Genomic DNA, 23,686 nt, shown 5'->3' on the forward strand with positions numbered 1-23,686 from the left:
ATCCGGAAGATTGTGGGTCACTTCTGGATGAGATTAGCTCAGGATCGGGACAAGTGGCGTACTGGAAGAGAGGCCTATGCTCAGCAGTGGGCGATAAAGGGCTGATATGATGATGATGACAGGGCTAAAACAGCGAAAATCGAAGTTCACAAATTGCGGGCATTTTTCTTTGTCACTCTAATTACAGAGTAAAAGAGAAAGATCCCCGCAATTTGCGAATTTCGGCTTTCAGGACCTTTATTAAACGCCACAGATGACCATGCCACTGACATGAAGTTATACCCTAAACTGGAGCGAGCTGTCACTTTTTTTGTCATACTAAATTGAACCTTACCACCGAGCCAGAAAGGTGTTCGTACCAGACTAGAGAAAACGGTCCACATGAGATATCAAAAGAGGGTCGCGGTGTCCCACTCGCACATGTTGCCAATGTTAAAATATACCATTTTGGTAGTATTTATATCAATAACTACTAAAATTAAATACCTTCTTATATTATTTAAGTGCTATATTCACAGTACGGTTCTGATATCTTTTACGTAATTTGTAAATAATTATGATGTCAATACTATATATATATTAACTGATTTAACCAAGCATGTGCACATCAAAAAATATATTAATTTTAATATGGTATACATTGTAGTAACTTTGAATATTAATTGGTATCCCCAACTTGATAAAGAAATTTTCAAAATACGTGAAGGCGGCACTCAGGATTTATTTGCGAAATATAGTATAAAATGGGTAAAAGACGTTGTGTGAAAGGTTGCAGGAGTAAAAGTTTTGCTGATTGTGGTATATCGTTTCAAAGGTAAGCCTCAACTATTCAAGTTTACGATAAAAATACAAGACAACATTGTCAAACTCATTAGGATGACTATGATGTCGGCACGATGTGAATCGGTCTTACAGATTTCTTATTACCTACGTACTTACTTAATGTAAAAATAAGTTTACCTAAATAAGTATATCTTTATTTCGGCTTGTTTAATTATTTGGTTGACGTAATGAGAGCTATATATCATTGCCAAAATTTAAATCCAAAGTTAAATCTTATATTTAACTTATCACACCTAATTTATCATGACATTTCGTGATTTTTAATCCCACTTGGTCAAAAATATTTTATTTCATGCAGGTGTACTAAAGGACAAAGATCTATTTTGTTCCCGCGGGATTTTGAAAAAAAAAAACCTATAATTTTAGTTAATATAAGATTTTTAAGTAGGTACTTGGTTCGTATAAATTAGCTCCTAGCAGGGAAGAAAAAGGCCCTTTCTGAATAGGTGAATTCCTTTCTGAATACATTCCAACTTATCCTAATATCCCACATATGGTCACCCTAATTAGAAAGAGATGCAACCGCCCACTTTGACTTCTCATGTGGACACACTTTTTGGCCCGTGTACTCCACCCGAAATCTACATCCGTGGCCACTGATAGTACCTATGATAATATTTACATCTGGTAACATTATTAAGTTTGGGTTTGTATAAAGGTCCCCCACACTCATGCGCAAATCGCGGCCCTTATTGTAAATGTTTATGGTTCATGTTGCGGTACACGTATGTACCTGACGTACCACTAAAGGCATTAATTTCCCAAACATTTATTATAGAAGTGATTTATACATGGCTATCAAATGTGCGCATTTTTTAACAATATTTATTTAACTTATTCCCGCTCATGTCCAATCGTGTTAGAAGAAATTTACTAAATAAATAGTGCTATTATAACACAAAAGGTGCAATGAAGCGCTTAAATGAAAATATAGATATTAAATAATAAAAAAAACTGTATCGTTTTTAAACCGTAATTTTTGTACCAGATTCATCATTACGGTACAATTATAGTCCTACATTTGTCATATTGATATCCATCACTACATCACTACTGTGATCACTACCAACGATTCAAACGATTGATTGATATTTCTGAAGATGGAGCAAGCAAAGTGGAGTGCCGTATATTTTTCATTTAAGCGTAATTGTTTTTATTTATAATTAGATTAAATTATAAAATGTAGTATGTTTATAAATTAAACCCATAATGTTATGTTACCAACTTCTTATTGCAGATAATTTGTAAAGAGTCGTGATTAATTTACATACGAAATGGTGATTCAAAAGAATTGGAATAACACTGAAACAACGGCGTCTGCTTCTGAAAGCCAGACTCAAAATACGGCCACTGTTTCATGGAGTTTCCAAGCTCCTACTAAAACGTTGACTGTTCGTCCAAACACTACATGCACCATGCAAACGGTAAGTCATGTTTTGAGTTTAGATTTCTAAGAATCTTCTAAGAATTCGAAAATCAATTGACTAAATTCACTAAGTAATTTAGATCGTGAATATTTTGATAATTAAGTGACTGCAAAGATGTGATAAAATTATTAAATCTAGTTCTTGACTTGTCCATCAAATTGTGTTCATATAAAAAAAAAATGTTTATCGTTTGTTTCCATTATTAAGTTTGACGACGTAAATATTGTAGCTGGAAGAAATCCCTTATAGGGATAAGCTCGCCTTTGTACCTAAATTTATATGAATTTCATGTTATCAATTTTTGTTTTGTACAATAAAGTGATTTACTACTACTACTACTACTACTACTACTACTACTATTATGTTTTATTTGTTCAGACTACACAGTTCTACATTCTATATCTCTAGATAAAAAATGCTTTTCAATAATTGACATTAAAAAGCCTAAACATAGTGCAAATATCCTAATTGCAGTAATGTAGTAGTCAAATAAGTAGTTTTTATTTCACAGAAGCAGCCAATTACACGGCAAATAGCCATTAACACACTAGCAGCCATGCATCGCCGATTCAGCCTGCCTGGCCCAGTGCAGCCCCATTCAAGGCCCATAGCCGAGTTCCGGGCCAGCGCCAACAAATCTTTGGATATGTTGCGGCAAACCATACAGTCAGCGGTGACCAGGGAAATTGATCAAGTGATAAAAAAGTATTTGGAAGTAAGTTATTCAATTAATTGATAACTATTTACACCACCTAATGGTTAATGTCGAATGCTGTCAAGGGTAAATTAAAAATAACTTAAGTTGGGTGTTAAGTCTGTTAAATGAGATTGGAAGGGTCAAAGAACTAGTAGTATATATGTCTGGTTATAAACAGAAAGTCAAGAATCTCAAGAAAACCTGGTTCTATCAGAACGAACAAATGCACTGTTGTCCCGCAGACAGCAATTACAAAAAACGAAACCAAAATCACGGTCCATGAAAAACGAGCTTAGGGCGTTATACAAAATAACAAATAAATGTATCAAAAACGACTACAAGAACTATAAACTTAGAATACTAGAAAAGCATCTCACCCAAACAAGCAGCTTAAAAAAGGCTTATAAACAATTACAAACACACAAAACCTGGATTAAAAGTTTAGCAAACCAACAAACAACAGCTCATAACCGCAAAGAAGTCTTGGACGTAGCCACAGCATTCTACAAAGATTTATATAACACAAAAGAATATGAGAACACAAATATAAGTACAATCCAAGATCATACATCTCTGCAAAACAACAACATACAACAACAAGATGAATTAGAAAATATCACGAAGAACGAAGTATCAAAGGCCATCCAACTTCTGAAACTTGACAAAAGCCCAGGCCCAGACAACCTGAGCAACGAAGCCATAAAAGCCGCAGAGTCTCTCCTGTGTACTCCACTGACATTCTTATTTAACCTTATATTGAAAACTACAGAGATTCCAAGTCAATGGTCAGAATCAAACATAATACTGCTTTACAAAAAAGGGAATCCTAACGATGTTAACAATTATAGACCGATAAGTTTAATGCCCATCCTATACAAACTCTTTTCATCAGTTATAGAAAAAAGAATAAGCACCATCCTAGATAGACACCAACCACTTGAACAAGCGGGCTTCAGACGGGGTTTTTCAACAGTAGACCACATACACTCGTTGGAACAAATCATAGAAAAACACCAAGAATTCAACACACCACTTTATATAGCCTATATTGATTACAAGAAGGCTTTTGACACAATACTACATTCAGCCATTTGGGAAACACTAGAAAACCAACAAGTTCACAACACCTACATAACAGTAATTAAAAACATTTACATGAATAGTACCAGCAAAATACAACTTGACAAAATTGGCCCATCATTTCCCATTAAGAGAGGGGTAAGGCAGGGAGACCCACTATCCCCAAGAATTTTTATAGCCGTGCTAGAATCAGTTTTCAGACAGCTAGATTGGAAATCACTTGGCATAAATATTGGAGGAAAAAACCTGACACATCTAAGATTTGCGGATGATCTGGCCCTGTTTGCAAGAAGTAGTAAAGACTTAGAATATATGATGAACACATTGAACATAGAGAGCAAAAAAGTTGGACTTGAAATGAATTATAGCAAAACTAAAGTTATGTCAAATAGCAACAAAAATCAGATAACTATAAAAAATGAAAATATAGAGTATGTCGACCAATACCTACCGACATATACCTGGGAAAACAAGTAAGCTTCAACCCAAATGCAAACGAACAGGAAATTAAGAGAAGAACTAAAAACACCTGGAATAAGTACTGGAGTCTAAAAGAAACCCTAAAAAGCGACCTACCTATCAAGCTTAAGAAGAAGGTAATGGATATGTGCATACTCCCAACAATGATCTATGCATGCCAAACATGGAAATTCACTTCAAAGGCCAAAAGGACGATAGTTTCATGCCAAAGGGGCATGGAACGGAGTATACTTAAAATAAGAAAAATTTACAAGATCAGACATTCCATAATCCGAGAAAAAACTAAGCTTATAGACGCACGAAGCCAGGCCCAGAAACAAAAATGGAGATGGGCTGGCCATGTTGCCAGACTCCAAGACGAGAGGTGGACTTTTCACACAACGGCCTGGAAAGGTCCAGACGGAAAGAGGAAGAGAAGACGGCCATTGGCACGATGGTCGGACGACATAATTAAAACAGTGGGGGCCAACTGGATATGGGAGGCCCAAGACCGAAGAAAGTGGCAGATTCTGGAAGAGGCCTATACCTCTTAGGAGGGTTCTGGAGTGATCATTAGATATTAGACATTTAGAAAAATTTAGATTAAGTTTCAACCCAGAAATAAAAGGCTTTTTTATTTATTTTTTTATTTTTATAAACAGAAAGATAATTATACATTTAATGTCTTTCAAACAGTATCAACATATGCTGCAGCAATTAGTAAATAACCATACTTTGTATCAGGTCTTTTGCCCCAGTGCTGCAGTGAGTGTGTTAAATGAGTAATGTTTTTATTGTATCTTTCAGAAATTCTTTGTACCTGCAGTAAACAATATTAGGCTGAACTTGGGAGATGAGTCCGTTAGTGAAGATCAGGTTAGTGATAAGTTGATGATATGATAATGTACTGAATAAAATTACTATTGATGATATTAAAATATTATTACTAGTTAGTGGGATATTACAGGTATATGCCTTAGTTTTACAACTATGATTTCGGTGGACATCATGAAATAAATAATTTTCTTGCTGAAACTTTATCGACATATTTTAAACCTTCTATTTCTTCAAAACCGTTTCATGAAAGTTAAAAACTAATACTACTTAGTAAAATGTATACTTAAATTGTTAACTATAATGTTGTCCACAGGGAAGACACCCATTTTCCTGAATAATTTTGATGTACATTTTATTGAAAGTTTACGGATAGTATCATACAATAATAACGGAAAATTAGTTTTGAAGATTGTATTTTGATTAACTTTTTGCTACGCTAACTGGCTACTAATCACAGAATAAACTTTACGTACCCCTTTTGTATCAAACTGTTTCTTGCTTTTTAGGGTTCCGTACCCAAAGGGTAAAAACGGGACCCTATTACTAAGACTCCACAGTCCATCTGTACGTCTGTCTGTCTGTCTGTCCGCCTGTCTGTCACCAGACTGTATCTCATGAACCGTGATAGCTAGACACCACATATACTAAAAACAGAATAAAATTAATATTTAAGTGGGGCTTCTATACAACAAACGTGATTTTTTTGACGTTTTTTTCGTAACGGTACGGAACCCTTCGTGCGCGAGTCCGACTCGCACTTGGCCGGTATCACATATACCTATATAAAATAAAATAAATTCTTACTTGTAGCAACATTGCATTGTGTAGCAGCACTGGCATAGACTGGCTAGTAAATGGTAACGTATAATTAAGTCAGCTTTTACTGCTAATGTAATCTTTTATTACTGATACTGATAGCATAGATTGCATCCTAGTCTATTCAAATAAAGCAAGTATTCATGTTATTTCTGTTGCCTTTTTAGCCCTCTTTGCAAACAGAAGTGTGCTATACTTGTTATAAGGTGTTTGTGTGTATTGGTGTTCAATTATTATTTCAGTTAATCAATTTTCACCAATATTTTTTTAATGATTGAGATTTTGCAAATGGTTAATAGTTAAATTTGTTAAAACACAAATTTATATGAAACCAGGTAGTAATTTATGTTTTGGTAATATGTCTATGTAAGGCATTGCTAGATCATAAAGGGCTTCTTCCTCCAACTATCCCTACTCTATTTCGAATTTACCCCAATGCACCTAACATAAGTTTTAAGTATTAAGTGTAAAGTTAAGACAAAAGTATTTCATACAAACATAGTCCTCATATTCCTCTCTGGATATTAACATTATTGAAAATATTTTGACACAGTTTGTTGTATATCAACCACACTTTGTTTTTTTTTCGAATTTTTAAATTATTATAAGAATTAGGACCATTCTAGGTTTGGAATGGTTTCCAAAGCGCTTATCAAAGCCTTCAGCAAAACGGCGTCTTCGAACGCCTTAGCGCTGTCTAGGAACCAAATGCGCAACTTGGTATGGGTGCTTACCGGGCACTGCGGCCTAAATAAGCACATGCACACTATGGGGAAACGTGACATGGGGCGGTGCAGACTCTGTATGGAGGCAGAGGAGACACACAGAGTGCCCTTGCCTAATGCGTACTCGCGTCTTAATCCTACATATTCCCGGAGGAGTTAAAGTCTCTCGAGATCAAAAAGATCCTGCAGCTGTTTGAAGTTGCAGGTTTGGATGGAGAGTTGTAGTAGTAGGTGGCGATCACAATAGATCAGGGATGGTCGCAGTGATACATAGGCTTTGGAGCCTTATATAGCCCCTAACACAAAGTAGAAGAAGAAGAAGAGTTAGGAGCATTTAACAATTTGTATGAAATCTGTTTTTCGCTCCTAATTTTTACAATAATCAAAAAATCGAAAAAAGTCAAATGTAGGGGCATAGTGGTTAATATATCTACATCAAATTATGTAAAAATATTTTCCATAATGTTAATATCCAGAGAGGAAAATTTGGACTACGTTTGTATGGAGAAGCGGCCGTCTCATTTCCTCTTGATCTCAATGACAATGAGTCAATTGTAATTATAATTATACTTTCTACTAACACACCTAACATAAGTTACTACTAACATAATATGGATTATTTGTATCCGAAATAAAATGCTTTCATAATGTATATTTCCTTCTCAGGTGCGAGCCATTTGCCGAGCCATGCTGGACGCCACGCGCCTGCTGTACACCACGCCCGCCAAGCCGGCGCCGTCGCCTTCCGACAACAGCGATGACTCCAACAGTGCAGACACCAAGATTAAACAAACTAATGTACGATTTCTTGAAGAAAAATTGTGAGGAAAACGGACTAGTCCTAATCTGGCCTAGTTTCCCTTCTGGGTTGGTAGGTCAAATGGCACTAAAACTAAAACTAGTGCCTATGTCAATTCTTGGGATTAGGTTGCCAGTAACAGATGTCGGGACATCGCTAGGAGGATTATCATCTTAGCGGAATCTCAGAGAGCCGCAAATGTTGTTTTCAGTGACTTGAAGAACCATAACAATGCCACCAAAAATATGGTTAGGTTATAATTAAAAAAAAAATACACTGATTTAAACTTAAACTTAAAACCTAAAGCTTAACTTGATTGATTTAAAAACAGTTACAGAGTCCCTCGCATACTAAACGCAAGGAGTCCGAGGCCGATTTCGACGCATGCTTCAAACGACGGAAGATTAAGCAAGAAGAAACTTCAGACAGCAGGTCTTCGTCGCCCCTACCGCTGTCGACCTACAGGGACCCTGAGAAATGGAACCCGAACCGGCTGACGCAAGAAACACTGTTTATTATGGGGTCTCATGCACACAAGGTAAATAGCAGATTTATGAGGGTTATTCCCACTAGTTACCACCAAGTTACCAGTGGTAACTACTGGAAATATTTTTCCCATCTTTTACCAGTGGTAACTCTTGGGAATATTTTTCCCATCTTTTACCAGTGGTAACTACTGGGAAAAAAAATCCCAGTAGTTACCACCATACCGAACCAAACTGAGTTTGTGGTAACTACTAAGAAAAAAAAACCCACTAATAATACCTATACCACTGGTAACAACTTGGTGGTAACTAGTGGGAATAACCCATTTATAAGTAAGTATGTGAATGTACCATTATTGCTATTATTCGTTAGTTATGTTTGTTGTCACAATATCTATTTGTTGGAGAAGTATCTTAAAAATGTTTCTGGGCCCTAATCCCAAATCATGTCAGCGCGATTCGGAATTCTTGATGCAATCTAAAGCGAGAAACTAAACAAAAATCACATAAATAAATCGGGGCCTTTGGAAAGTATCTTTTTTTCTATTTTTTTTTATCTGGTTTTTATGGAGGCTTTGGACACTCTAGGTGAACATGTCAGCCTCATGGGTGCTATCATAGTTCCCTACTCAAGGGAGAGGTCAATAAAGTGATAAACACAGATTGCTTTGTCCGATATAGGCTCTGCCAACCAACAATTGATCTGTCCATTGTGCATGGAGCCCAGACTACCAAAAATTCTTTTTCTCGAGTCCGAATTCCGGACGCATTCCAACAACACGTGAGACAAGTCATCAGTCTTCTGACAGTTTGCACACAGTGGTGACGATTTAACACCCATCATGCACAGAAATTTGTTTGTAAGGATGTGTCCGGACCGGACTCGGAAAGCTGAGACTAACACTTTTCTAGAGAGGTTGGCAGAATCAAACCAGGGTATCCACAAGGGTCTATCTTGAATTGTTCTGTACCAGATTCCAACACCCTTTGATAAAGCTTGTTCTCTAAAATGGTATTCCCATTTCTGTAAACATCTTTTTTTAATTCTGGGAATTACTTCACTTGAATATGGTATAGATGCGAGTACAGAGCCATCCATTACAGCGGTTTTAGCAAGCTTATCTACTGCCTCGTTTCCTACTAACCCTACGTGGGAAGGAATCCACTGTATTTTAACAACTCTATCATTACAAATAAACTCATGAATCAACTGTAGAGCTTCATATGCAACAGGCATGCCTCTTTGTCCATAAACACAACGATTAAAAAGCATGATTCTAGATTTTACTAAGTTCAAATGTTTAGTATCTACTAGAACTCTAGCTAGGTCTAGCATGTGATTTGGTAACCAAACATAATCTGTGGGTTTAGGGTCATTATCCGAACCTCAAGGAATTATCTCTACTCTCCCAGGCTATTTCTCCACTTTTGCAAGTGTGTACTTAACGTTTTGCTATCTAACAAGAGCTCTCCATTTCATAGTGTTGCTCAAACTGTGAAGTACCACTCTAACATTGAGATATATTTAGTCTGCAGTATCCAGTTTTAGATACTTGTATTGAAATGAAAGTGGGACTTTTGTGTGTTATCACCGCTTCCATCCTTTAAAGTAAACTTAACTTAGCGCTCAAGGTGTAAATGGAATTTATTAGGTTTGTGTTTACGATGACGCACCATAAACGATAAGCGTGGCGCTCAGAGTTAACTTTCAATGAAAAGAGAACCAATCAGCAGACTACCAAATAAACCTGTTACGCAAAGAAATTACTAAATAATCGCTTGTGTTTGCAGGTTCTAGGGTTGGGCAACTGTCGGGGTCGGCTTTATACCTGCCACGCGGGTTTGCTGCGCTACCCGGCGGACAGCTCCGACAAGGAGTGGATCGCCAGCCACAACCTGGTCAACGCCGTCGGCGGCAAAACCTATATCATGGTAAGGAAACTCACTATTGCTACTGGCTAATACAAGCGACGCTAACGCACGACGTAGTGAAAACTTACTTACTGGAATATCTTGAAACAAGGCGCGACTTCGTACATCCAGGGCGACTTGACATATGGAGCTGCGCCAATTGCGGCAAGACGTGACAGACGTGCAGGTTATATTCTATGCTTCTTATTATTAACCTTGACCGGCAAAGTCGTCAACTGACGCGCTACCTATAGTTGGTCAAGCGATCTTGTCAGTAGAAAAAGGAGCGAAATTCAAATTTTCTATGGGACGATATCCCTTCGCGCCTACATTTTTTAAATTTGCCGCCTTTTTCTACTGACAAGATTTTCTTGAGCAATTATAAATATGAACAGTGATCGGAATAGGCAGAGTATAAATACCTAAACTTGGTAGAACAAAGTCATAAAGTGGAGACTGCCTTGCGATAACATTTTTTTCCGGAACTAAAGTCCCGGAAACGTACGAAGTAAATAATATTGTTATAAATACGGTAAAAAACAATGCATTCCTCGTTTTTGTTCAATACAAGCAATAGGCGTAAAATAAAATAACCAATTTGTTTCTGCAACTTTCCATATATATTTCTTAAATCTAAATACACACATATTGTCAATTAAATATTAGTTGCGAATATGATCCTGATTCTGACGACATATACTTAGATTTAAGAAATATACATAATCATTATTATTATTTTTTAATGTTATAAGCTTTATTGAAAAGATGATAAATAAAATTTACATTAATTGTATAAAACAATCATTGTACGTCGCGAGACATATTACAGAGAACAATAGTATTTTATACAATCGTGATATAATAGAGAGCTTTTCAGTCGTGTTTAAGCAACGAAGCTTGCTTGCCCGGCGGCCGGGGCGCGAGGTATCGCGGGCTGCGGCAGCTCGCGTATCTTAGTTGTACACTTTTGGTTTGTTTACTTATATGATTCTACTAGTTGAAAGTATTACTTTTTTGTCTCGTAGAAAAAGTATTGTATACAATAGTGATATAATCAAGCTTTTCAATCTCGTACCTTAACTTAAGCAACTCAGCAAGCTTCGTTGCTTAAACACGGTACTCGACTGAAAAGCTCTCTATTATATCACGATTGTATAAAATACTATTTTTCAACGTTGGATAGTCTATGGCACTTCTTTTGGTTTGTTTACCTAAGTATATGATTCTACTAGTTGAAAGTATTATTTTTTTTGTCTCGTAGAAAAAGTATTGTATACAATAGTGATATAATCAAGCTTTTCAATCTCGTACCTTAACTTAAGCAACTCAGCAAGCTTCGTTGCTTAAACACGGTACTCGACTGAAAAGCTCTCTATTATATCACGATTGTATAAAATATTATTGTTCTCTGTAATATGTCTCGCGACGTACAATGATTGTTTTATACAATTAATGTAAATTTTATTTATCATCTTTTCAATAAAGCTTATAACATTAAAAAATAATAATAATGATTATGTATATTTCTTAAATCTAAGTATATGTCGTCAGAATCAGGATCATATTCGCAACTAATATTTAATTGACAATATGTGTGTATTTAGATTTAAGAAATATATATGGAAAGTTGCAGAAACAAATTGGTTATTTTATTTTACGCCTATTGCTTGTATTGAACAAAAACGAGGAATGCATTGTTTTTTACCGTATTTATAACAATATTATTTACTTCGTACGTTTCCGGGACTTTAGTTCCGGAAAAAAATGTTATCGCAAGGCAGTCTCCACTTTATGACTTTGTTCTACCAAGTTTAGGTATTTATACTCTGCCTATTCCGATCACTGAATATGAACCTTCTTACATTCAGACAAGGTTCACGATGACGCACCGGCACCGCGCACGATAAGCGTAGCGTTCAAAGGGTTAAATAGTTATTGTCTTGCCTGCTATGACCTGTTGAGTAATTTCCAAAATTGTTTTCAAATAAAACTATGTAATCATTCCAACTTGTAATATGTTGTCATAGGTACTCGAAGACATAGAAGAACTAGCAAACAGCGAGGCCTACCGCCACAACTCTTTACCAATGCTCGGCGAACTAACGGGCTTCAAAGTGCCACCGTTCATGCTCAGAAAAATAAAAGCATACGTAATGAAACGGGCCCTCAGTGGAGACATTAGTAATCCAGACAGTCCACAACCCTCCACCAGCAATGATGACCCCAAGTTTAAATCAGAAGTCAAACTGGAACCCGATCAAGACACATACGACTCTTTCGATGCATCACGCTACACCGATAATACTAGAGACTTCGCTGACGTACCAACTAACAAAGATGATACCGATTTAGCTGATATCAAAGTAGAAGACATTGAAGATATCAAAGTTGATGGAATCAAAGTTGAAGATCTAGACGAAATGAAAGTAGACGGGATTAAGGTGGAAGATTTAGATGTGGATATCAAAGTTGAAAACATGGATGACATTGACGGAATAAATGTAGACGATATGAAACTGGAGAAAGAAGATTTTGCTCTGTGCAAGCAAGATGATGATCAGAATCATCTGGTTGATGGTCTGCTGGAGTCTGATATTGAGTTTCTTAGCAGAAATCTGGGTAATATTGAGAGCGACGCGGACGCCAGGAAAACTATTGAAAAGTTGACGGGTGCCAATCCGGATACTATCACTCTTGTGGGAGACGAGTTTGATTTGGGGCCCACTTTGAATACCAGCAACGTAAGTGTTTTAAACTTACTAATTCTAAATTTAGGTATTTTTACCAATACTTATGTCATATTATCATTTCACGTTTGTATTTTGGTATGTTGTTTAAACTGAAAACAGTTTCCAATGACAGTTTACTATCTATAACCTTAAACAGGTTCTTTAATAAGAACCATGAATCTAGTATAACATGGATCGGTCATGAGGGGTGGGGCGAAATGACCGAACGGGATAGTCTTATGTTTCTATCAGTAGTAGTGACAGAGAGCAATATATTACTTTTTGTCTTTGTCATAGTTTCACTACGTAACCTTTCACACGTAAGTACGGTTTTTTACACCTTCCTCTTAACGCAATATGTGAGAATAACATCGTAAAATTACGTTACACTCAAAGCAATGTAGAATCAAACGATTTCAATAAAAATATCACAATTATTTACGCAAATTAACAAAACATTATTTGTAAAATTATCCGCCCAAATTACGTAGGTTGTTTGTGGTAATATGTCAGCTACTCAGACGAGTCTAAGGTCAGCCGTTTTTAATCTTCTTCTTAATTTAGCTGCATAACAATCATGTTAGGGATACCAGATGAAAATATCATAATTTTATGGGTAATTTTGACCTCGAAGTTTTTTCGTATTTCTAATTCCAAAAAATAAAATAAACAAATGTTGTGAAGATTAAATGTGGTGTACATTAATTGGTGTGAATAATCTGATTGTGATTTGTGATTTCATAAAATTAAAACTCATAATACATTTTATTTTACGTTTTATTTACTAATCATGTTTAGTTTTGTACCACCTGCGCGATTTATAGGAGGTATTTCATTGTTCATACGCCTAAAAAGAACGGCCCATTGACGTTTTATTCAACAATTTTAATACCGTCAAACTTTGCCTCCAGGGTAATCGCCCCAACGTGATATCAAATATTGGGGTAATTTTTACCAATATGGTATCCTCACGTTTATGACGTCATCTATGTCTAACCCTTACGGGCACACGCGGTAGGCCGCATCTATGTAATGCTAGGTCTATGATAAGAACTTGTTTTGTAAGATGGGGCATGGGCATGGGGCATGGGGTATAAGATCATTATTCGACTAAATCCGCTCACTCTATTATTATGACCACACTATTTCCGATTTTATCAGAAAATACTTTTCTATTGTGATGAATACAGGTTTAATAATAATCCACTGTAAATTTATACTGCTATTGGAGTCTATAGGAAATCTCCTATACATAGACTAATCAGTCTACCACGCAATCAGAGACATTAGAAGCCTCGTCAAATTGTTTCCTGTACTGATTTTAAAACATCACTCACCGTATTACATGCGGGGTGAGGCAGAGGTGTGAGTAGTGATGTGGTGGTTTACAAACGGTAGCGCCCTATACGACAGTGTATCGGTCGGAGATAAAATTTTGAGATGAATGAATGAAATCTTTATTTTACTTTATTTCAGGCAACTATAGTGGCCTATGATTTGACCTTAAAACTAACATACATATTATAAAAATATATCTTAATACTTAAAACACATTATGGTTGCGATGACTCACGTTACGTAACCCCGCAGGGAGCCGGCCGCGGAACCGCCAGAACTTGAAACCCTTCGGACAAAACTCCCCCTTGGTGAAGGTCGCTAGACGCTAGTTGACCTACTCTGCCTACATTGAAGTATTCAATAAGAACACAAGGATAATCCCACCTTTATTCCCCCAGTATTCCAGCAACCAAACAAAATGCATCACCGTGGCGTCTACAACGAGCGGCATGATCCACAGCGTGCCCGTGGCGCACATCCAGGCGCCGCGCATCACGGGCTCCACCGTGCACTACTACACCAGCGTGCCGCAGCGCACCGTGCACCATCTGCCGTCCGTCACCATCCAGGGCCTACCGCAGTCGCAGGTGCTCCGCGGGTCAGTATATATATCATTGCTCAGATATTATTAGCATGTAGGTCTGCATTCACATCCCTAATGTAAGACTATCAACTGGGAAGAAATTCACGTATGAAGTCCCCAATCCACACTGGTTTAGCGTGAGAACTGTATACAGGTTGGCTAAAAAATAAATGCATTCCCGTTGCCAGGGAGGTTTTGGGATTATACTGAGCAACTTTTACTATGGGAGTATGGGATCAACCACGAAATCGTAAAAAAAAATTTACCCTCCCATAGAAAATGGACCAGCCAAAATGTATGAAACGCCCAAATTTTTTTTTCGCGATTTTGGGGTTGGTCCCATAGTAAAAGTTGCTCAGTATAATCCCAAAACCTCCCTGGCAAAAGGAATGCACATATTTTTTATCCACCGAGTATAGCCCAAAACCTCTTGTACAACGAAACTAATGAAAGTTCCATGCTTTGTAGTGGGCTGATTAGGATCAATACAAGACATTACATATAGAAGCCATTACCCATACCTTTACTAATCTAAATCTATCACACAGAATAGAATTTGGGGAACAACTATAAAAACAGCTCTCCTAAAAGTAATACGTTGCTTTGGCAGAAAATACAGAAACCTACATTGGCCTATAACACTATGGCAGACGATTAATTGCAATGTCCGAGTGAATACAATTTAAATTATACACTTCTTAAGGTGGTTGTGCAATACAGGAATGGACCAATAATTTATGAACGGTGTAAGCATAAGTTTATTGTACAGGGTGTCAGTATATAATGTGATGTGTTTTCATCACGATGACGTTGTTTTATTGATTTACATTGATGGCAAAGACGTAGAAGAGGCACTTTGCATGTCATTTTTAGGGTTCCGTACCCAAAGGGTAAAAACGGGAACCTATTACTATGACTCCGCTGTCCGTCTGTCCGTCCGTCTGTCTGTCACCAGGCTGTATCTCATGAACCGTGATAGCTAGACAGTTGAAATTTTCACAGATGATGTATTTCTGTTGCCGCTATAACAACAAATACTAAAAACAGAATAATATAAATATTTAAATGGGGCTCCCATACAACAAACGTGATTTTTTTGCTGTTTTTTTCCGTAATGGTACGGAACCCTTCGTGCGCGAGTCCGACTCGCACTTGACCGGTTTTTTACGTCTTGTCTGAGAGAACTTTCATCTGTGCCGACCTTAAATAAGTGCATTCACCCTTTGAACGCCACGTCTTATCGTGTGCGGCGCGTCATCTTGAACCTTGTCAGAATGCACGACGGTTCATATTGGGCTGCAGTCACGCGCGTCAGATAACGTCTTTGGAAAAATGTGTTTCATCTAATCCTTACGTTACATTTCAGAATCCCGATCAACACAAAAACCGGCACATTCAGCACCGTAATGTCTCAAGGCACCGCCAGCGCTATCATCGGCTTCGGAACTCGAACTACTAACGCCACTCCAGTCCAGTACGTCAACGTTTCTTCCAAATCATTCCCCACTGGTAACATCTTACATAACGCCATCGTTTCTCGCAACATTCTCAACCGTACAGCGGTCACCTCTGCCATGTCGTTCAACGTCACCACAGTCAAACCGGCAGTGCAAACTACTTCTAAAATAAGCACCGTAGTAACAGCGAGCTCTGGAGACTTCGACAATATTTCCACTACTAAAGACATGATCGACAACGCGTGTAACTCTTCGGTCATGCTCAAGAAAGTCCTCACTCTGGGAAGTGCCGGCGCCGCTAAATCTTTCATGATGCATAACACACAAAAGGTGCTGTCTACGGGTTTCGCTAACGGGTCTACCCCACCGCCTAATGTGACCATCGTAAGCTCGGGCAGCACGATCTTAAGCAACGCCATCATTAATCCTACTTCGAACATAACGAGTCCCACGTCGGGCACTTTGAGTGCCACTCACGCCACACTGTCCGCTTTGCTCGCGTCGAACGCCGAGAACGCCCAAGGAAAAAAAAATTAAAATTAGCTTAGATTTCAACATTCCCAAGTAACTAATCATTCTCGAATTCATGATCTCAATATGTAGTAACTATTAAGGTAACTATTTATTAATACATTGCTGTTTCACTAAGTGTTAAAGCTTAAAATTGTCGTGGCGTAAAAACGAGACATAATAGGGTTCAAAATTACAAAGCTATTTCAGTGTATGTAGAGTAATTCTTAATGTATCATGGTCAAAATTATATTGATTAAATCATTTGGAAAACCACTTAGTGCGAGTGAACACTTGTAATTCGAGACATGTTTAATTGGATTTATATTTATTTAACTACCTCTTAAGTTACCCGATCGCTTAGTTGTGTAATACTGAAGTCTATTATTAGTAAGCTAAATCAGCATGTGGTGAGCTATAATTAAGTGCTAAGTCGAAGAATAAATCCTTGTGGTTGGAAATGCCATAAAATAATACAGTTATTTTTACGGTATTCTTTGAATTTAGGACTGGATTGTAACTTTCTATCGTCTGGCTAAATGAAGGTTGTGTTTATTATAATATGTGCCAAAATAGAGTACAAATAACTGTAAATCAGTATTATTTATATGTGATAATTGTTCATTGTATTTTAGGGCAACAATGGTTTTGAATAGCTTGTAAGCTGGCATTTATTTAAATGTAATTAGAAAGGGTAGAACTTTCGGGTTATTCGTTTCGTTCGGGTATTAATAGTAAATGTTTCGTATTCTATCATTTCAATACTTTGTTCATAAATGTTAGTTAGCTACAAAAAAAATGCAGACAAAATTTGATTACTGATTTTATCGGAACCAGTTGAATGTTAGAACGTGGAAATACTAGTTCTGAATATTCCTTTTTAATTCTGAAACTGAATCTCATTTCCTTATGAAAATAAGTGTCGTAACGTGAACCAAAAATATCTTCTACTAATTATTTGCTTTAATCTGTAATATACAAATGAATAAGACTGCTTTGCTTTGCTTTTATGCGGCTTTTTATTAGATTGTTTAAATTATTTTTTATTGTATTTTTATATGTTTAAGAGGTTTGGCTGTACTGTTTAATTTTTATAAAACCAAGAGACATGGCTTTCTCAGCCATGCTTTTATTTGTGGCAATGCTTAATATAATGTAAGCTTTATTTTTTGTATTCTTTTAGTTGCAATATTCACTGTTTTTACCAATGGTCGTTACAAGTTAATAGACTTAATAGTATTTGGATTGTAAAATGCTTAAGACGAAAGTGGAGGACCCGCGCTTTATCGCCTTTTCATACAAACGTAGTCCTCACTTTCCTCCCTGGATATTAACATTATTGAAAATATTTTGACACAATTTGTTGTATATCAATCACAGCTATGCTCCTACGTTTGTTTTTTTCTATGGAGAAGCGGCCGTCCCCTTTCCTCTTAATATTTGTGAGCTTTAATCTTTTAATTGTATTTTATGCTTTTAGTTGCAATATTCATTGTTGTTACGAATGGTCGTTACGTCGACTAGCTTGATGCTTGTGTGCAATTTAAGACAATATTTTACAATTGTTGTATTTATTTTAGACATGCTTTGCTTCTTAAACTACGTTGTCACTGATTAATATAAATAAGTTGGCTGTGTTTAAAATATTAAGCTTTAATCTTATTGTTGTATTGTTTTTTTTATTAGTAATTTTTAAGGATAAGTTGATGTCGCGATGACGCATGTAGTTTTAATAAATGTATCGTTACCGGGTTTTTAATTGTATAACCTCGTGCCGCCCAAGAAAAAAACGCGAGATCAGCTAAACGCCCAATGTGCAATCTATGAGACAATTTAAAACTGTCATTATATGTGTGCGGAATGAGCACCGTATTGTACACTGGGCGTCTAGCACTAAATTTAGTTTTTGCGTCTGGGCGTTTATGCTGAGTGTTAATTTGTACAATGTATTGCACATTGGGCGGCACGAGGATAATTAAAGCTAAGTCGACTTTTACGAGATAGGAGGCATTACAATATGGGAAAAAGAATACATACAGACATATTTTTGTAAACAAGATTTTCGTCCATTCGCGCATGTATGTCAATCTTAGCATATTTTGTAAAACAGAACAGTAGTTTCAATGAGAATATTTTTATATTGGCCAGTTTTTTCGAAACTTGATGTTTTGCAAAATTTCGTTAGCGAAGAGTAGTGACATAACACATAACTTATCATTGTTTCCTAAAAAAGGTAATTATTACGATTGAAAAACGTCAACCAAAGTAATTGTTGTAATCTTGCCCGTGGCAATAAATTATTCAGAACATAATTGTGCCTCGGACACAATGTCAAATTAACTGTAAAGTGTTGTTGAAAATTTGCATTGAAAATACATATGTCCTTATTTTATGATTCATATTTTCGGATGGTCTATTCGGAAGTCGAATTCCGCATTTTTATTCCTCCTTAGGTGTTGAGGGGCCTCAGAAATCTTAGCACTGTCGCTACAATTCTAGGTCTTACTGCAAAAGCTTTTTTGAAAGGCATTTCGACAAAATATATTAAAACTGGCCACTCCATTACCTCCCGGACGAAAACTCGTATAGCGGTTAACGGCTATGTATGATGAACCCTCGTGAACGTCGGCTGCCGCTCCGTTACGTTACGTACGCTATACGAGTTTTCGCCCGGGAGACGATTGGTCATGGAAATCTGTTCCTGGCCCGCGGTTTAAAACGACATGTTTCGCTCTATAACGAGGAGCTTCAACGAGGACCGACGCAATTTTCAATTTATTGTTCTTTTTGCAGCCGAGTTATCGTTTTAAAAAACGTGAGTGACCCGTTTGAAAATATCTAATATGTCCGAGTTTCACGGAAGTTTTGTTATTCATGTATGTGCATTTCGGCAGTATTTACATGTATATAGGTCAGTTTAACGTGTTCGCCTACGCCCTTAGTCTTTTGAGGACCAGTTTGAATCTCTCGATGTACTACAGTTGCTAAATAGTATTGTATTTTATCGATGACCAAAACAATTCCATCGACACTTGAGACGTATTATTGTGGAGCGAGGTTATCACCTGACGACCCCAAACCAAATTACATAGATCGAAGGATGCTGTCTTTTTCATTTTATTGTCCGGAATCTAATGAAGAGTGCACTATCAACAAAAAGTAATCTTTCAACGGCATCCCCCCATTGAAGTCGGTTTTTTAGGGTTCTGTGCCTCAAAAGGAAAAAAAAACGGAACCCTTATAGGATCACTCGTGCGTCTGTCTGTCCGTCTGTCACAGCCTATTTTGTCCGAAACTACTAGACCAATTAAGTTGAAATTTGGTATACATATGTAAGTTTGTGACCCAAAGATGGACATGTAACGTAAACAAATAAAATTCAAATATGGAAACCACTTTTAGGGGGGGGGGGGGGGTAAATGAGAAAATTAAAAAATAAAGCTATACCGTGTTACATATCAAATGAAAGAGCTCATTGTGAGAAACTTAAATACAGTTTTTTTATAATTTTATGAAAAACATACACAAAATAGTTCTTTACCTATAGATCACAGGAAAACCTATTAGAAATGTGTAGTCAAGTGTGAGTCGGACTTAATTACTTAGTTTTAGATCCGACCCCTACGGGTTTTTAGGGTTCCGTACCTCAAAAGGAAAAAACGGAACCCTTATAGCATCACTCGTCTGTCTGTCTGTCTGTCCGTCTGTCACAGCCTATTTTCTCCGAAACTACTGGACTGGAATAAAGTTCAATTTAAATTTATTTATTTCGCTTGAACATACACAGTTGTTATGGTTACAGTTGAAATTTGGTACACATATGTAAGTTTGTGACCCAAAGGTGGACATGTATCGGAAACATATTAATTTTAAACACGGGGGCCACTTTTGGGGGTAAATGAAAAAATAAAGTTTGTCAAACTATATCGTGTTACATATCAAATGATGAGCTCATTGTGAGAATCTCAAATATATTTTTTTTATAATTTTAAGATAAATAGTTTAGAAGTTATTCAAGAAAATAGGCAAAAAAATGACCATTCCCCCCCCCCCCCCCCCCCCTTTATCTCCGAAACTACTGGGTCAACATTTTTGAAAAAAATGCACAAAATAGATCTTTACCTATAGATCACCGGAAAACCTATTAGAAATGTGCAGTCAAGCTCAAGCGTGAGTCGGCAAAGACATTTCACATAAAAAATACATTGTTTAAATTGTGTAGTGTACGGAACCCTTGGAACGCGAGTCCGACTCGCACTTGGCCGGTTTTTAAAGACATTTCACATAAAAAATACATTGTTTAAATTGTGTATTGTACGGAACCCTTGGAACGCGAGTCTGACTTGCACTTGGCCGGTTTATTTTTCTTAAAAATTATTTTCTAGATGAGTTGTATACTTACTACAAATTTAATGTCATGTCGGATTTTCTTTGAGCTACACTGACAAGACAGAAGAAAAAGAAGCAATACTCTAATTAATATGTACAGGTGCGCTAATATTACTGTTTTTATCAAATATACACCAGTTGCAAGCGCGAGCGGATTTGGGCCCGGAGTAGAATATTAGCTTGAATTTTAATGACCCTTTTCGTTCCGCGAATCCGACCTATTCCGTATTTAGAATTAGCTACATGGGGTATCGATCAGGGCGTCCACTATTCGTTTCATTGTGACCAGGGGCCCTATTCGAGATGCACAACTGTCAGTTTCGGCTTCAACATCAGTTCAACAGTGGAATGAATCATTTGTTCATCAACTGTGGAAAGTATCATTTGGTACGACCAAAAGTCATTCATTGAAAAAATTATGCAACAAAAATCAACTTTGTTTTCTTACTACTATACGGTTTAAAATGGTTTGGTTTCGTTGTCACCTAACTGTGGATTGCTAATGTCAAATTTACCTATTCGACAACACACGATTTCTTTCATTCAACTGAAGTTCAACACGAAACGTCACTTAACGCATGTCGAATACCGCTCCTGGGTTAAAGTTAGTCTCCTCGGATGCGGCGCAGTGGTACGAGTTTCAGATCTGGCTCGGTATTTTCTTAGCTACACGAGCGTAGGCGAACTACCGGCTATAACAGTTCCCATTCGTTGTTACGGATTTCGAGCTGACGCTTATGCTGGTTTATCTCGAACGAATGACCGGAGATCGACTGAAATAACAGCCCTGCTCCCCCGAACAGGGGGGAGGCGATCCTATTTCAAGAATAACTACGATCAATTTTTCCGAAAATACCGCACCTGCAATGCTGCAACTGCGATTTCATTCGTAGTTGTCTTTTTTCGTTTGAGATAATAGATGTCCGGCATAAATCCTTTTAAAAATAAGCCGTCATATGACCTGCCGGCCTAGCCAAGGTGACAATCGCTATCGCTTCGACAACGGAACGCTTTGTGTAACTGTGTGCTACGTAGAACTTAGTAATAAATCATAAATCATTTATTCGTTGCTACCAATAAAAAGAATGCAGGATGTTTTAGGATGAAAAAGAGTCAAGATCTAGGCAAAACCCTAGATTTTTACTCATGATTTTGAGCATTTTCTGGGTATTTGTTAAGAAATACATGGATGATAAAAAAAATGACAAGAAGTACGTACAACAATACGATAGACCTGTACCAATAACTTCTGAGGTTATAAGAATATTAATGTTGCTTATTTTTTATATATAGTTTCCAGACCATATACTAAACCTAAAAATAATATTTTGTGTCATCCTAGGTATTTGCTTAGGTAGAAATTTAGGTATTTCTTTTTTCAATCAGCATTCTGTAAAAAAAATATTCGAGACGAAATTCTTTGTTTCCCTGTAAAGGCAAAGTGGCTTCCGACGTACACACGCATTTTGTGTCATTTTCATCCACGGGTATAATGGCATTTAATAAATACCTAATATTGATCCTAAAACGCCTAAAAAAATATTAGAGTCGGTAAGTGAAGTGTTGTACTTTACAGAACATTGTTATATGTTATTCAAACAAATCTGTGTCAAATTCATCCACCGCTTTTATTTAAAAAAAAAATTTTTCTAATTAACACCCTGTATCTGCCACAAAAAAAAATTCATGTTATTAAGTTTACGTCTACAATATTATAATACCACATTGAGACATCATTCATAATTTGGGTCATTTTGATCCACGGTTTTTTTACTATCTGGCAAAATAAAACTCAATTGAACAAGAAGGGCGTGCGCGGGGAAGGGTACCTACGCGGGTGGGGTGCTTATTATACTTGCCGCAATATCAGCTGGCGACTGAGATCTTAATACTATCTCCTTTACCCTTGTTAAGACCAACCAAGAGATGGCATTATGAGCTGTCTCGCCACTTAGTTTTGCGATACAGTGTATTTATTTCATTCGGAGGCATAATTACATTGCCTTATCAATCTTACCGTAGTAGGTATATAAATATAATTAAAAATAAACTGTAGGCTGCACTCCTCATACTGACCAACATTTGTGACGTTCCTAATGAAAAGGTACCACTTTCTCTGACAGGTTATTTGTATAAAGATATAATCAAATTTCGTCTTTATGGTAAACGACAAAGTGGTACCTACCTTTTGATTGAGAATGTCACAACAGCGACTTAAAAATTACTTTTGTTTCGATTTTTAGTAGACTTTTTAAGTTTATACCACTTACAATACAAAGCCACATATGTCAGTCTCCTTCTTCTAACTGCCTATGTCCTTCTCTTGCTCTGACCTCTAGTAATAAGTATCTTGGTGTTGTCCTTGATCAAAATCTGAATTGGCACACCCATATAAACTCTGTGACAGCTCGAGTAAGGAAACTGATGTACATCTTTAAGCAACTCCGTCATTCAGTCGACTCCAAAATCCTAATGATGGTGTATAAATCGTTGTGCCAAACTCTCCTCACATATTGTTTACCACTCTGGGGAGCAGCCGGGAAGACAACCATGATAACAATAGAACGTGCACAGAGAGCTGTGCTTAAAGTGGCAACTTCT

General features: G+C 36.9%; 1 protein-coding gene across 2 annotated transcripts; it reads left to right on the top strand.

Annotated features, from left to right (window-relative positions):
• Positions 1–1,909: 1,909 nt before the first annotated feature.
• Positions 1,910–21,370, top strand: LOC134742160 (uncharacterized). 2 transcript variants are annotated; one of them, XM_063675131.1, is made up of 10 exons: positions 1,910–1,986; positions 2,081–2,267; positions 2,782–2,985; positions 5,314–5,382; positions 7,551–7,682; positions 8,015–8,221; positions 9,960–10,100; positions 12,107–12,820; positions 14,545–14,744; positions 16,096–21,370. In XM_063675131.1, exons 2-10 carry the CDS (start codon positions 2,118–2,120, stop codon positions 16,721–16,723), a joined length of 2,445 nt encoding a protein of 814 aa, XP_063531201.1. In that variant the 5' UTR covers positions 1,910–1,986; positions 2,081–2,117; the 3' UTR covers positions 16,724–21,370. The 2 variants fall into 2 exon arrangements, with proteins under 2 accessions (XP_063531201.1, XP_063531202.1); XM_063675132.1 differs by lacking the exon at positions 1,910–1,986 and having other exon boundaries at positions 2,000–2,267; positions 8,021–8,221.
• The last annotated feature ends 2,316 nt before the right edge of the window (positions 21,371–23,686 follow it).

The sequence above is a fragment of the Cydia strobilella genome, chromosome 6 (assembly GCF_947568885.1).
Source record: "Cydia strobilella chromosome 6, ilCydStro3.1, whole genome shotgun sequence".
Lineage (NCBI taxonomy): Eukaryota > Metazoa > Arthropoda > Insecta > Lepidoptera > Tortricidae > Cydia > Cydia strobilella.

Coding starts and splice junctions, on each gene's coding strand:
- LOC134742160 (XM_063675131.1), top strand. CDS start 2,118: ATGGTGATTCAAAAGAATTGGAATAACACTGAAACAACGGCGTCTGCT. Junction 7,683..8,014: donor CCAAGATTAAACAAACTAAT/GTACGATTTCTT, acceptor ATTTAAAAACAG/TTACAGAGTCCCTCGCATAC. Junction 12,821..14,544: donor CCACTTTGAATACCAGCAAC/GTAAGTGTTTTA, acceptor TTATTCCCCCAG/TATTCCAGCAACCAAACAAA.